Source organism: Myotis brandtii, unplaced genomic scaffold, assembly GCF_000412655.1.
Source record: "Myotis brandtii unplaced genomic scaffold, ASM41265v1 scaffold155, whole genome shotgun sequence".
Lineage (NCBI taxonomy): Eukaryota > Metazoa > Chordata > Mammalia > Chiroptera > Vespertilionidae > Myotis > Myotis brandtii.
In genome coordinates this window covers 66,112-80,086 of record NW_005355621.1, presented here as the reverse complement: position 1 = coordinate 80,086, position 13,975 = coordinate 66,112, and the positions used below count along the sequence as shown (strand labels likewise).

The 13,975-nt window shown below is 52.6% G+C and overlaps 2 protein-coding genes across 2 annotated transcripts in view; one reads left to right on the top strand and one right to left on the bottom strand.

Moving 5' to 3' along the window:
• Positions 1-13,975, bottom strand: part of LOC102253554 (synapsin-3) — a gene marked incomplete at its 5' end in the record, with an annotated part of 283,126 nt that overhangs the window by 213,083 nt on the left and 56,068 nt on the right. The window lies entirely within an intron of this gene.
• The window catches only part of TIMP3 (TIMP metallopeptidase inhibitor 3), a 54,676-nt gene continuing 52,967 nt past the window's right edge, over positions 12,267-13,975 (top strand). Inside the window, exon 1 of the mRNA XM_005861645.2 lies at positions 12,267-12,683. Within this exon, the coding sequence (XP_005861707.1) occupies positions 12,563-12,683 (121 nt within the window). The 5' untranslated portion in view covers positions 12,267-12,562. The remainder of the gene's footprint in view (positions 12,684-13,975) is intronic.

Here is a 13,975-nt window from a genome sequence, read left to right as displayed (position 1 = left end):
AGAGAGAAAGTGAAGGAGGAAAAATAAAAGAAATGTGGTAATATTTGAGGGACTTGGGTGAAAGGTATCTGGTAATTCTGTGAACTATTCTTCCAACTCTTCTATAGGTTGGAATTACATCTAAATAAGACAGGTTTGAGAAAGCTGATGGTGGGAAACAGATATAGTCATGTCCTGATGAGGAAGGACACGTGCCGCTTGGCTAGGATGAAGCCTGGAGAGGGGGTGGGGCTGGGGCCGACTTGGGCCAGGAGGCCAGGCTGAGCAGCCAGGTTTATCAGGGAGGGACACGTGGACACTGACAGGTTCAGTCACGGTCCTCACTTAACCAAGTCTGCCCATCCTCCGGCATTCCAAGCGCTTTGAAAGCTATATTTTAAATCCAGATGCTTCTTTCTTTTTTTTTGTTTTTTTTTTTGTTAATCCTCCCCCCAGGACATTTTTTCATTGATTTTTCTAGAGAGTAGAAGGGATGGGGAGAGACAGAGAGAGAAACATCGATGTAGAGAGACACATCGATTGGTTGCCTCCCACAAGTGCCCCCGACCAGGGCTGGGGATGGAGCCTGTAACCAAGGTACGTGCCCTCGGTCAGAATTGAACCTGGGACCCTTCAGTCCTCAGGCTCTATCCACTGAGACAAACAGATAGAGCTCCAGCTGCTCATTTCTGAAGTTACCCACAGGCAGGCACAAGCATGGTCAAGGAGAACATGATTCTTCACCTCTCCCCTCCATGCCCCCCTCCCCCCCATGTGGTTTCCACTCTAGGGATCCATGCAACATACCAGCCGCTCCATCTCAGGACAGGAAAGGGACACTGCCATGCAGCTGTCCCCCGGGGGAGTGGAAGCAGACAACCTCTGTACATTAGAACAACAGGAACAGCAACCCAGAGAGGTGATTAACGCATCCAGGTTCACACAGGTGGCTGACCTTGGACCAGATACCAGTGTCCTGGTTCCCACCAGGTGCTCACAGTCTTATTTCTTGGTACCACCAAAGGGCTTGCAGCGAGCCTTGTGTTCTGGTTCCTTCCCCTGAAATACATACCACCTCCCCACTATTTTCTAGGAGAAACAGTCCGGCCTTCCAGCCAAACAGACTCCTAGTGACTTAGTGTGCGCTTTTGCTGTCCCAAGCAGACGGCCAGCTCAGGGAAGAGGGTGTGTATGAATACCCGTTCCAAGACACGGGCCTTGGGGTCAGACAGACCTCGGTGACATCCTGCTCATGGGACGGGCTTGGGCAGGTGAGTTAAGCTCCCTGAGCTGCAGTTTTTTCACCTGGAAGATGATGCCAATGATCCAGATGGTTGGGTTGTTGTGAAGATTCATGATCTTGGCAAGTATCTGTGAATCACTGATCTAGGCACAGAGAACACAACAGCTAACAAGACAGACGAGGGCCCTGACCTCAAGGAGCTTCCATTCGAGTTGGAAAAGACAACGAATGAATACAAGATAAACAAGCAAATGAGATTTTTTTCAGATAGTGCTAAGTACTGGGAAAAAAAACCAAACCACCTGAAAAGGGGCTGATGGGAGGCATGAGTGACCAGCTATGGTTGTGCTACTTTGGCTAGAGCAGGGGTCTCTGAGAAGGTGACATCTGAGCGGGACTCTGAGTAATGAGAAGGGATTGGCCATGGCAGGACCTGGGGAACGGCTGAGGGAGGAGGCGGGGTGACCCTGGAGCAGGGGTGGAGCGTGACCTGGTGAAAGAATGAAGAGGAGGCAGCCTGGTGGGAACACGGTGAGTTCCAGGGAGAGTGAAGGGCATAAGGGCAGTGGCAGTGGGGGCTACGTCACGCTGGGCGCCGAAGGGTGAGGCAGCGAGGAGTTAGTAGTACTAGTACTTTAAATGCACCAGGAATCCACAGAGAGTTTTGAGCAGGAGGGTGATACGATCTGATTTTCCCCCTCTTGAAATCAGAGAATATATGTAACATCATTAGTGCAGGGCCTGGCACAGGGTAGGTATTTGATGAAAGATAGCTTTCTCATTGTTTATCATTCCTAAGCATCTCCACTAATCATTACAGACTTCCAGCCGGTGGGTGGCCCAGACCTCGCTTCCTCCAAGAGGCGTGCACCTGGATGCACCTGATGGGGGCGGGGCGGGGGAGTGATACCTTTGACTTCCTCCCTGTGCCCCACCACCCTCCAACCTGCACCCCAAGGCAGATGCCAGCTACATCGGCCAGGCCAAGGGGCAGTCGGGGTAGGATCCCTGGGCCCCTCTCCAGCTAACCCCAGCTCAGGGCCTCCTAGCTGCCTTCACTTTACTGTAAAAATGCAAAGCATTCCAGCCATTTTAATTACTGGGCGTTGCATACGCCAGCAGCCAGCTCATACAAAGGAACAAGAGACAAAAAAAAAAATGATTTTTCAACATGCCTTCAGCCTCTCCCTCCTTTTTCTCTAACATCAGCCTCCAAACACGGGCTCGCGGGCCAGGTACACACAACCCCTCTTGGAGTCTGTTGATATGACAGCAAGAGCTTCTTTCTCTAAATACTTGAGGCAGAGGCAGTGCCAACTCCCCTGGGGCGGTTTGGAAATTACTGGTCCTCTTCCTGCTTGACATGCTGGGACCAGCACCAGGCTCCATGTCGTACACACTGAGAATGTCGTTATAAACAGCTCAGTGTGCGGAGGGTCTGTCTGGGCACCAGTCAGGGGGATTTTAGTCCCTGAAATTCCAAAATGGCCTCATTATAAGGTCCCCCCAAGGCACGAACCCCAAGCTCAGTGTTCCGGTAATGCTTAGATGTGGGGAAGGATGCCTTAAAAGTTTGTAATGTGATTAGAGGAGCTTCCAGTTTGCGAATTCTGGTTTTTCGGTAGCTTCTGAACTCTTTCTTCACTAACAGTCTAATCTAATCGAACAGTTTTTAAAATACATATATATTTTTATTGATTTCAGAGAGGAAGGGAGAGAGGGCAGGAAGGAGAAGATAGATAGATAGATAAATAGAGAGGTATCAATGATGAGAGAGAATGATTGATTGGTTGCCTCCTGCATGCCCCACACTGGGATTGAGCCCACAACCCAGGGCATGTGCCCTGACTGGGAACTGAACCGTGACCCCCTTATTCATAGATCAACGCTCAACCACTGAGCCATGCCAGCCGAGCATCTAACAGTGTTTTGAGGATCTACTGTGTGTGTCAGGCATTGTGCTAAGTGCTCAGAAGAGAAAACTCAATTAGACTTTGTCAATTAGCGCACTTTCTAAAGAGGGGAGATGACGTGGAGACTGACAATCCCAGCACAGTGTGCTGAATATCGAGGCAGAGGTATCTCTGAGGGGTGGCACCCACTTGGATGGAAGGAAAGGCTACTTGTAGGAGAAGGTGCCTAATAATGATCTTGACAGTGGCCATTCGTTGATGGCGGACTCTATGCCAGGCTTTCTGCTAAATCCTTTCCATGCATCATCATGTTTATTGCTCACAACTCTGTGAGGTTGGCACTAATGCTGCTCCTATTTTACAGATGAGAAAACTGAGATCCAGAAAGGTTACTCATCCAAGATCACATAGCTAGGAAACGGCGACTGGTAAATATTTAACTAGCTCTCCAGGACAAAAAGTCCTGATTGATAGCATCTGCCAATGGCTGTAGTGCAAATACCCTGATCATGGCCAATTTAAAGTTCCAATGTGATGTCACTGAATGCAGATTTGGGAAGCATGTGCAGTAGCACAGCATTATGAAATATTTCCACCACAGAGATACAATAGCTGGCCACGAAGAGGCAGGCTGGCAGGGTGGTGAAGAGCCTGGGTGCTTGAGCCAGCGGGCTCTGGTTTCAAATCCCACACTGCAGCATCCTGGCCATGCACTCTTGAGCAAGTCACATGACCTCTCTTTACCTTTATTTCCATACCTGAAGGAAAAAGGAATGGTGGGACAATCCTATCTACCTAACAGCTTTGCTATAAGGATTAGTCTCCATTAAGATAGGCAGACCACTCAGAAGAATGCCCAGCACCAGTCGGCACCGGTAACAATTAGCTATTTCCATCAAGTTTTTATTTATTTCCCTCCCTCCCTTCTCTGATGATCACTTACATGGTCAAAGGGGATATGCTTCTCTTAAATGAACACAGATCATATGCTACTTGAGGGGAGGGGCTGGTCTCATTCATCTCTATACCTGTAGGGCCACACCCTGGTACCTGTAGGTTCTCAGTGAGAATGTACTCTGTGCCAGGTGCTATGCCAAGTGCCTTATTCACCATCCCTTGTTTGATCCTCACGAAGATCCTATAAGGTCGGAATCTCTCTTCCATTTTACCATTATATTTTGTGTGTGTGTGTGTGTGTGTGTGTGTGTGTGTGTGTGTGTGTGTTTTGTGTGAATTCTCACCTGAGTATATTTCTCCATTGATTTTTAGAGAGAGTGGAAAGGCAGAGGAGAGACACAGCGAGAGAAACAGACGTGAGAGAGACACATCGATTGGTTGCCTCTTGCACATGCCCCAACCCGTACTGAGGACCAAGCCTGCAACCAAGGTACATGACCTTGACCAGAACTGAACCCGGGACCCCTCAGTCCACAGGGCAACATTCTATCCACCGAGCCAAACCAGCCATTAAGACACTCGGTCAAGGTCGCAGTAAAAAAGGATCAAAACCCAGATTTATTGACATCACAGGCCTTGGTCCCTAATCTCCTTGTCAGTCTGCCTTCCAGAATATTCCATTGGGAAGCTTTTAAAAATTATAAAATCCACCCCCCTGGTTTTACATTTGAAGAAAGGGGGTTCACTGATTTACTCAAGGTCGCCCAGCTATTGTGCGTGGCAGAGCTATGACAAAAACCCAGTATGTATATCGCCTCAGTCTCGTGTCTGACATTTCAGGAGGAAATGAAGCCATATTCAATAGCTGTTAAAATGTACTGATCAGTATTCTATCGGCTTGCCTCTGGTTTCTGGGCCCTTTCTGTGTCATACAAATGCAATTTTCCCGTGGCATCCATCCAAATGCCCAGGAAGGAAGGGCGCGCCCACACCTCCAGACACGGCCTGCCATGTCATCTCCCCTGCCTTTCTCCACTGCGAACCGGGACCAGAGCAGGAGGTGCGGCCCACCTGCCGCCGATAAAGCTCCCTGTGTGTCCCTCTGCTTGGCTGCGTCACACGATGGCCAAGAGCCCCCCACACTCAGTGGGACCCCAAAAGACTAGGAGGAAGTCACTAGCACTTCTAATGCTCCACAGAACCTACGGGCACAGTGAGTTTGCGGACACCAGTAAGAGAGCTGTTTGGGAAGAGACCTGGAATCTGAATCACAACTCTGCCACTTCCTCGCTTGTAAGCAACTGGACGTGAAATTTAACTTCTTTGAGCCTCAGTTTTATTCTCTTTCTCTCTCTCTCTCTCTCTCTCTCTCTCTCTCTCTCTCTCCCCCTCTCTCTCTCTCTTTTGCTTTTGACATCCTTCATCCCTCCCACTAATCTGTTCCCTGCATCTATGAGCTTGTTTTTATTTTATTTTTTAAAAGCTTCCACATATAAGTAAGAACATATGGTATTTGTCTTTCTCTGTCTCACTTACTTCACTTAGGGTAATTCCCTTGATGTCCATCCAGGTTGTTGAAAATGGCAAGATGTCATTCTTTTTATGGCTGAATAATATTTCATTGTATATATATGTACCACAATTCCTTTCATTCATCCATTGATGGACACTCGGGCTACTTCCATATCTTGGCTATTGTCAATATCTCGGCTATTGAACACAGGGACGTATATATCTTTTCCAGTTCATGTTTTGGCCTCAGTTTTCTTGACTGTAAAATGGGCATTAGGTAATATCTATTATTTTGGGTTGTGAGCATTGGAGGAAATGCTGTACTGAACGTGACATGTATGGAGCTGGTGCTCAAGGAATGTGAGTTCCCCTTCCTGGTCTGAGAAGTCTTCTCCAGCTTATCATCCCAAGGTCACTGAGTGTCACGGGGAAGAGAAATGACTAACTGAATCCTGAAAGATAAAAAGAATCCTGACAGATGACATGGAGGGGGTGGGGAATATCTTGTAAGCAGGCGGATTCCAGGAAAAGAGTGAGGGTGAACAAAGCCTCAGACAGGAAACCGGAGGCTGGAACAGAAAGGGCCGGGAGGTGGGAATTAGGGCACAGGTTTGCAGAGGTAAGCAAGGCCAGCCCTGCTGTGGTATAACTTCAGGGGCAGCCATCACACTGGATCCTACCTGATATCCCCCCATGGGGGGCCCCGGGAAGGGCCAGATCACAGAGCGCCTTGCACGCCTTTCTTTGGAGTGAGAGACTTTGTTCAGCAAGCCGTGGAGAGCAAATGAATCACTGGGAGCGAAGGACAGCGTGGTTTCAGATTTATATTTGAAACACTTTTCAGGAGCAGCGGTGCAAATTGAAGCTGACAGAGAAAGACTCTGGGCAGGGTGACCAATTATGTGACGAGTGAAATCGTCAGGAAAGAATCTGTGGGGCCTGATCCAAGCCAGACACGTTGGGGATGGAGAGAAGGGGATGGTTGGATGTGTGGCCTGAGAATGGAGGGGACCTGGTGACCGACGGTGGCATTGGTGGCGATAGGTAACGCTGCAGGGGAGAGAGGGGGAGAGACAATGAGTTTTGGAGCCTTTGGAGGCGGAGGCAGCCATGGGACCTCCAGGTGTAATTGTCCAGGGGAAGCTGGAGAGAGACTGGAGCTCAGTGGATACTGCTGTGTGCAGTGCCCGTCCCAGCGCACGTGGCACAGTGGTGGGTAGAACCAGGGGAGAGGGTGGTGGCTAGAAGGAAGGGAAGGAAGCCAAGGACAGAGAATTGGGAAACACCTACATTTTAGGGACAGCAAGAGCCCGAAGACTCTGCCAGAAGACCGAGAAGGTACAGTTGGAGAGGGAGAAGGCGAAAACCCAGAGCGGGTGGTCTGAGCTGCCAAGTTCAAGGAAGGAAGTGATCGGCAGCGTCCAATGCTCCCCACAATCCAGGACAAGTCCGTTCCAGTGCCAGCAGGTTCCACGGAAAAGAGTTCAGATGCCTTGGCAGGAACAGGCCCTCCAGCCCCATCTGACGGGCGGCTGCCCAGCCCTCCATCCCATTCCCTCCTGAGCCACAGGGGCACCCGGCACAGACACCCTCACTCATGTGCGTCAACCGTGCGGAACGGCGTTCAACCTTGACCTCCGCGGGCATACGGAAGACATTAAGACAGGCCCGAGCAGACGTTCTCCCTCCACGTCCTATTCGTCTTCGCAGAAATGATCGACTGAGCACACGTGCATTAAAAATTTTTAAAAAATCAAGAGACGGACTATGAACAGTTTCCCACCCACCACCCCAGAGCACGGGGCACAGGGTGCCTGTGCAGGGCACATGTGTTTTCTGGCTTCACGTCCCTGGGAGTAGCCGGGTGGAAAGAAACGTGGAAACACCAGGGCTCAGGAGAAGCAACTAGAGACTCTCTTACTGAGGGGTCTTCACTCCCGGGCGGGGCGGGGGAAGAGCTAGGCAAGAGCTAGGCAAGAGACCATTTTACTGCCACGAAATTGGTTCCAGATGGAAACAAGGGAAGGTGTTTACTCCCTGCTGGTGCCAGATGCAGAAAGAACCTGACGCACCTACCGTCCCAGGTTCCTAATTCCCCAGTGCGGGTCCGGCTAGGGCCAGGGCCAGGGCGATGGGTGGACCGGGGCTGTCTGTGGCCTGGGAAAGCCGAGTTTGAATGTAATGACTTTCAGATGGACCTGGGCTTAGGGGAAGGCATTGTGGCGAGGGTCTGGGGAGGGAAAAGCAGTGAGGAAAGAGGGGTTCCCTTATGAGGCAGCCAAAACAACCCATGTCCTGTCAGCACCCTCTCCGGGCTTCCTTCAGGAGGAGTGGACCAACTGTAGCATCTGCTGCTGGGTTCCCAGAGCCCGGATCCCCCCAGCCCCATGATTCATGTCTTCTCTCTTCCCAAGGGCACGTCTCCCCCTCGAGTTGACGTGAGGCCAGCTCGAGGGTGGAGAAGCCAGGCAGCTGCATACTCAGACGGGATGCTGACTGAGAGCTTTGTGGCCATGGCAGACGGGAGGGGCTCGCTTCACCCACTCACTCAAAGGCACCCGCGCCCGCTGGCTAGGGTGGAACTGTGCCGCTCCTGCTGCCTTTCAGTGAGACTGGCTGGGACTGCAGGCCCGGGCACCGGGTGTTCTCTGGCTTACAGCGCCCCCTAGCACTGGCCAGAGGGATAGGTCCGTGTGCTCCACCTGCCCACCTGAATACTGGGAAGGGGCTGGTGGGGCCCATCCGCTCCACTCACTCAACCAGTTCTTACTGCCCTTGTTACCAACTCTCGATTCCTGTCCTCAAAGGGCTTACAGTCCAGGAACGGAAGCAGAAAGCAGCACGGGGTGCTGTGGGGATACGCAGGAGGGAGTTGATGAAGACTGGGGAGGAAAATCAAGAAAGGCTTCCTGGAGGTGGTGACATTGAAGCTGTGATCTGAACACAGTATAGAAGTTCCATCATTGTTGGAAAGACCGTATGGGGACAATAAAAGACGTACTTTCTCATCTCTGAGTGCTTGTGAGCCAAGAGGCAGGCAGACAGAAGAATAGGTCATGACAAGGGGCTCTCTCAGGGACAAGACCTCAGTCTCCCCGATGCCTTCGCACCACAATCTCTGTTTTCAGTCTCAGCCTCGGAGGAGAGATCAGAGTAAGAACTCAGTCGCTGTTGATTGAGTGATTGACAGCTGCGCTTCAGTCATGGGCACGTTCGATTTGCCTCACACCCTGTTTAAGTGGCGCGATCTGCCTGCCCTTCAGTAACTCTCACCTTGTCCTTGAGAATTTCCCATGAAATCTTAGTCCTTTGGAGCTGGGGGGTGCGGTGGGGGGATTGGAGACCACCGAGTTACATCTTTCATCCAATAAAATGGAAATTGAGGCCTGGAGAGGTGAGGTGACTTGTCCACACACACACAGCTCTTCTTCTGCACCAACTTTTGGAACAGACCTCTGACCTTTCATCTTTTTTTTTTTTTTTTTTTAATTTCTATGTGTTATGCATGCTTGTCTGTTGATGTTTTATCTGTCTTTTTTTGTTTGGTTTTTTTTTTTTTTTTTTTTTTTTTTTTTAAATACAAGCACCTTTCATCCCCCTAGAAAGGTTTTACATGTCTCTTTGCAGGGATATGTTCGGAATGTTTTCAAAGGCGTTAGATAATTATTTGGAAAGGAAAAACACGAAACGCACAAGAGATAAAGGGCTGAGGAGTACAGGGCCGTGTTCGCTCTGAGTTCACCAGGCCCCGGGGGGCAGAGGTGAGGATTATCATCACAGACAACTATTTGGTCAGTCGGGGTAGGGGAAATTCTTCACATCGGCCACTGTACAAACACTCTGGGAGGCACTCATCTGCAGATCTGAAAGGCAGATCTGAAAGGCAGGTCCAGGTTGGCGAGTGGCTGGGTTTCCATGGCCAAGGTGCATGCCTTGGGCCATGTGTGGGCAGCTGCCGCCCTGTCCTGAGGCAGTGCGGAAATTCCTTCACCTGTCTGGACCTTATTTTTCCCACAGATAAGAAGAGGATGAGACCTCTAAAAATCACGTTCCCAGAGATTCCAGTGTTCTGTAACTTGATAGGAAGGGGGTGGGTGGTCATGGGATCACCTTTCCTAGAAAAGTTCCAGGAAGGGAAATACCAGGTCAGCCAGAGACATTTGGAGACTTCTTCAGTTCTCCCAAGGTTTATCCATTTATCATTGTTCTTAGCTGTCAAGAACAAGTGGGAGAGCCAGTGTCTTCACCCTTCCCATGAACCCAGGGGCATCCATCTACCTTAGCAAGTGGACTCAGAGAAGCAATGCTTGCATATTAGGTCCCTGCGCACTGTGACCTCTGGCTGGCTGGCTGGCTGGCTGTGAGGTCTGCTTGCGGGAGAGGCTCCCTGGCAGAGGGGCTCCCCCGCACAAAGATCCATGGAGCTTGCTCTTTTTCCTTAAGATGAGGCCTGAGCCGACCTTACACGGGCAGGTGGGCAGAGGGGAGTCCCCTCAGGTTAGACATTAGGGAGAACTTCCCAACTGAAAGGGAAGATGAACTCCAAAGACACTGCGTGAACTAGTTTAGGATAGGGAGGGGAGCGAGAGGAACTAGCCCAAACCACCATTTCATTACCGTTCCGCTGGAAACATCAGATCGCTCCTGCGCTTCCAAAATGAAGGAGCTGCATGGCCGAATGCCTCCGATGCTTTCAAGGAGGCGCCTGCTGCTCAAAGTTCAGCAAAAGTTATCTGCCTCACACGCCTGTTCTAGGCAAGGCTCCCCTTGGAGAAAACACTGGCATTTAGGACAAAACCGTTAACATGAAAAGAAAAAAGAGAAGCGTCTTATCACATGAGATGCTTACCCACCGTGGATTTGGTCTGGAAAGGCTTATAAGACCTTCCACATGACTGGCACGGCGCAGGAATCAGTGCAACTCAAATCCCACCAGCCATGCCCTCATTCAACCTCCAGACGCAATGGGCCGCTGGCCACACCCACACCCAAGGCTCCTGGGACCCTGCTCTGTGCTCTGAGGGCTAAAAAGCAGTGTGGCCAAATATCTCAGGCTTCACAGTGTTGCTGGAGTGGCGGGGGAAATGATACAACCGGATCCCATGAAATAGTGAGCAAAGTGCTGGAGCTGACAACGAGGGAGGGAGAGACGGGGGTGGGCCAGGCTCCAGAGTTGAGGTGGGAAGGGTCTTGAACGTCGGGAGGAGGCTACGACAGGAAAATGCGAAAACTAGATGCCTTTCCTTAGAGCTAAGAATTTTAAGGGATACAAAGGAATTTTAAAAATGTTTGTGGAAATACCACTTCCAATGAAATGTCCTGCATCCCCCCCCCCCATCACTTCTCTGAAGGGTAAATGGGGGAGTTTCTGGGAAAGAGTTGCATTTCTGAGCAGCATTTTCAGTTCTTGTTTTGTTCTAAACTTTTCGTGATTTCTATAGCCAAGACATTCGAGTCTCGTTCTAAACGGGATGAGCGGGTAGAGAAAGGGAGAGGGACCCAGGAGTGAAAAGACAGCAGGTTCCAACTGCAGAAGGGCACGTGCACAGTTAGAGCTGAGGGCTGCCCCGGGTGCAAGAAAGAAACCGCCCCCCAAGGTGGATACCAGCAGTTCCTGGCTGGTTGCCAAGTCCTGTCACCTTCCGGTGCCAGTCTCCTCATCAGGAAAGTGTCATTCAAACGTGTGCTTCCCTCCCCAGGACTGTGAGGTAGGATGAGGTGAGGTACGGAAAATATACGTCAGCATCGAGATGTTCCTTAATAATAAGGAGACTCTTAGTATTCCATTACGGTTCGCAGCCTAGGATCCCGGATAGTCCTCCAGGACCTGGTTTCACCCCATGGATCAGTTCCCCCCCCCCCCCCATTCCTTGCCAAAGGGTGGAGACCTGTCTGCCCTAGGTGGGGCGACCGTCTCCTCCTGCCCTTTCTGGGGGCCTTTGCACTTGCTGTTCTCCCTGACTGGGGTTCCCTCCTCCCAGATGCTCACAGGGATGAGCCTTCTTCTGTTCACATCTCAGCTGGGGTGTCCCCTCCTCGGAGACTTCCTCCCCCACAGAAAGCAGCGCCCTCTGCAGCCATTTCTAGCCCAAGGACTCTGTTGTGCTGCCTTCACAGCACCGTCCCCACAGACGACCACCCTAAGTGTGTATTCATGGATCTCCTGGCAGGTTACCGGCAAGTTCCAAGGGGGCAAGAACTTGGTTTTGCTGAACCCAACATCCAGCACAGTGTTTGCTGAATGACTTCGCAATGTACTCCGGGTGCGCGGGACCGACCTGCTGTTATAGCCAGCTCCAAAAGGCAGCAAAGCCCGGGGCGGGGGTGGGGGCTGGAGAGGGTAGGTCACCTGTCTGGCTTTCCCCTCGGACTCTGCTTTTTCCAGAGAAGGTGGGAAGGTAAACTTTTTTTCTTAGCTTTTCATCCAGGTGCGGGCCAGGTCTCCAGGGCCAGGGCCGCCCTGACCCGCGGAGGGTGGGTGCTGGGGTGGGGAGCAGCTGACTCTGGTTGAGTCGGGAGGCGCCCGGCACTCCCGAGCCCAAAGCCGCATTATTCCCTATAAGGATCTGAACCGGCCGGGGGAGGCCCCGCCCCGTCGCCCCGAGCCCTCGGCCCCACCCCCTTTTCGGAGGGCCGATGAGGTAATGCGGCTCCGCGATTGGTCGGAGGGGCGGGACCCGAGAGGGGGCGCCGGGGGTACCCGCGCTATATTACTCGGCAGCGGAGCAGCAGCGCAGAGCAGGCAGCGAGCGGGCTCTCGGACGACTTCTCCTCCTGCTGCTCCAACTCCTGCTCCAGCTCCCGCTCCTCGACCCGGAGCCTCCGCCGACCCGCAGAGTCGTGCGCCAACGCCGAGGCCGCCTCGCCGCACCCGATCCGTCCCTTTGGGCACTCGGAGGGCAGCGCGCCGAGGTCCAAGTTGCCCCGTACAGTGGGTGCACCAGCTCCGGCTGCAGCAGCCCCGCCGCCGGCGCGCACGGCAACTTTGGAGAGGCGAGCAGTGGCCACTGCAGCAGCGATGACTCCCTGGCTCGGGCTCGTCGTGCTCCTGGGCACCTGGAGCCTGGGGTACTGGGGCGCCGAGGCGTGCACATGCTCGCCCACCCACCCCCAGGAAGCCTTCTGCAACTCTGACATAGGTAAGCTCGCCCGTGTCCCCGCGGGGGCTCCCCGGGGCCCCTCGTGCGCTGCAGCCCAGTCGGGGATGCATGGCGAACTCCTCTCTTTTTTCCCTGCCCGGGCTTGGGGCGAGGGCGCTGACATAGCCGGCGGGGAGAAGCCGCGCAGAGAAACCCCACAGTGGCTGAATGAACCCTTTGCAGCCTTGGGTCTCCTTTTAGGAGTTGAGGTCCCTATCGGTCCTTTTGACATCTGGTAAAACTCCCTTTTCACCATGGCGGGAGGAAGGGCTGGGGTCAGGGGAAAGGGCTCCTAAAACTTGGGATGCCAAATAAACTGCTGGGATGTTGAATAATTAAAAGGAGAAAAAAAAGTTGCCAGCCATGTGCACAGAAAGTGGCAGGAGAAGCTTGAAGTTTCTGAGTTGGCATCCCCTCCTGCGCCTCCTAAGAAGCTCATGCTTTTCAATGAGACCCACACCGACCTTGAGTCTCTCAGCAAGTGCTAACGGAGCTCCTTGGACTGCCAGCGGCGGGGTGGGTGGACTGGAGGGGAAAATGATCGAGAGCGGAGGGGCTGGCCCTCCCCCAGGAGCTGTCCTGGAGAGTGTTGATGGCCAGCGGGAGGCGGCGTGTGTGAGGGATCACTTATCACCGAGCTGTGAGAAGTCACAGGGAGGCTGTTTTTTCCCCTCCTGAATGTGTGCGGGGAGGGGGAGAAGGAGCAGTGGAAAAGAGACTTGTCACCAAAAGAACAAAGATGCCACAGGTCACACACAACAAGGTGCCGATTCCAAGCTGGGCTTGTGTCTGGATTAGAACCACCCGGTACAACGTAGCGGGGAGGGTCCTGGGAGAGCTGGCCTGGGAGCGTGCAGGACACGGGCTTGGATGGCGCGAGGTGGAGGAGCAGCTGGAAAACATCTCTCCTCTCCTTTCTAGCTCATAAAGCATGTCCAGCGGCCCCTGCTGTGCGTGTGCGTGTGTGTGTGTGTGTGTGTGTGTGTGTGTGTACGCCGACCGGGCTGGGGTGGGACACAGTCTAGCCGCTCGGCTGAGTGGATTCAGAGGTGAAGAATGGAGTATGTGTGTTTTAAGTACAGTCATAAAGGGGAAGGAAATTTTCCACTGGGTCCTGGGTGAGGGCCTCCACAAGTGTGCTGTAGGGGAGGCGGGGGGAGGAGGCAGGAGCCAGGCAGGGGAGGCAGCTGAGGTTGGGAGGGGCGCTGCTGGTGGGCCTGGCTCCGTCTAGGGGAATCAGGGAGGTAGCTGTGGGGACCAGGTCGGTCCAGTTAGCAGGCGTGGGGGGGGGG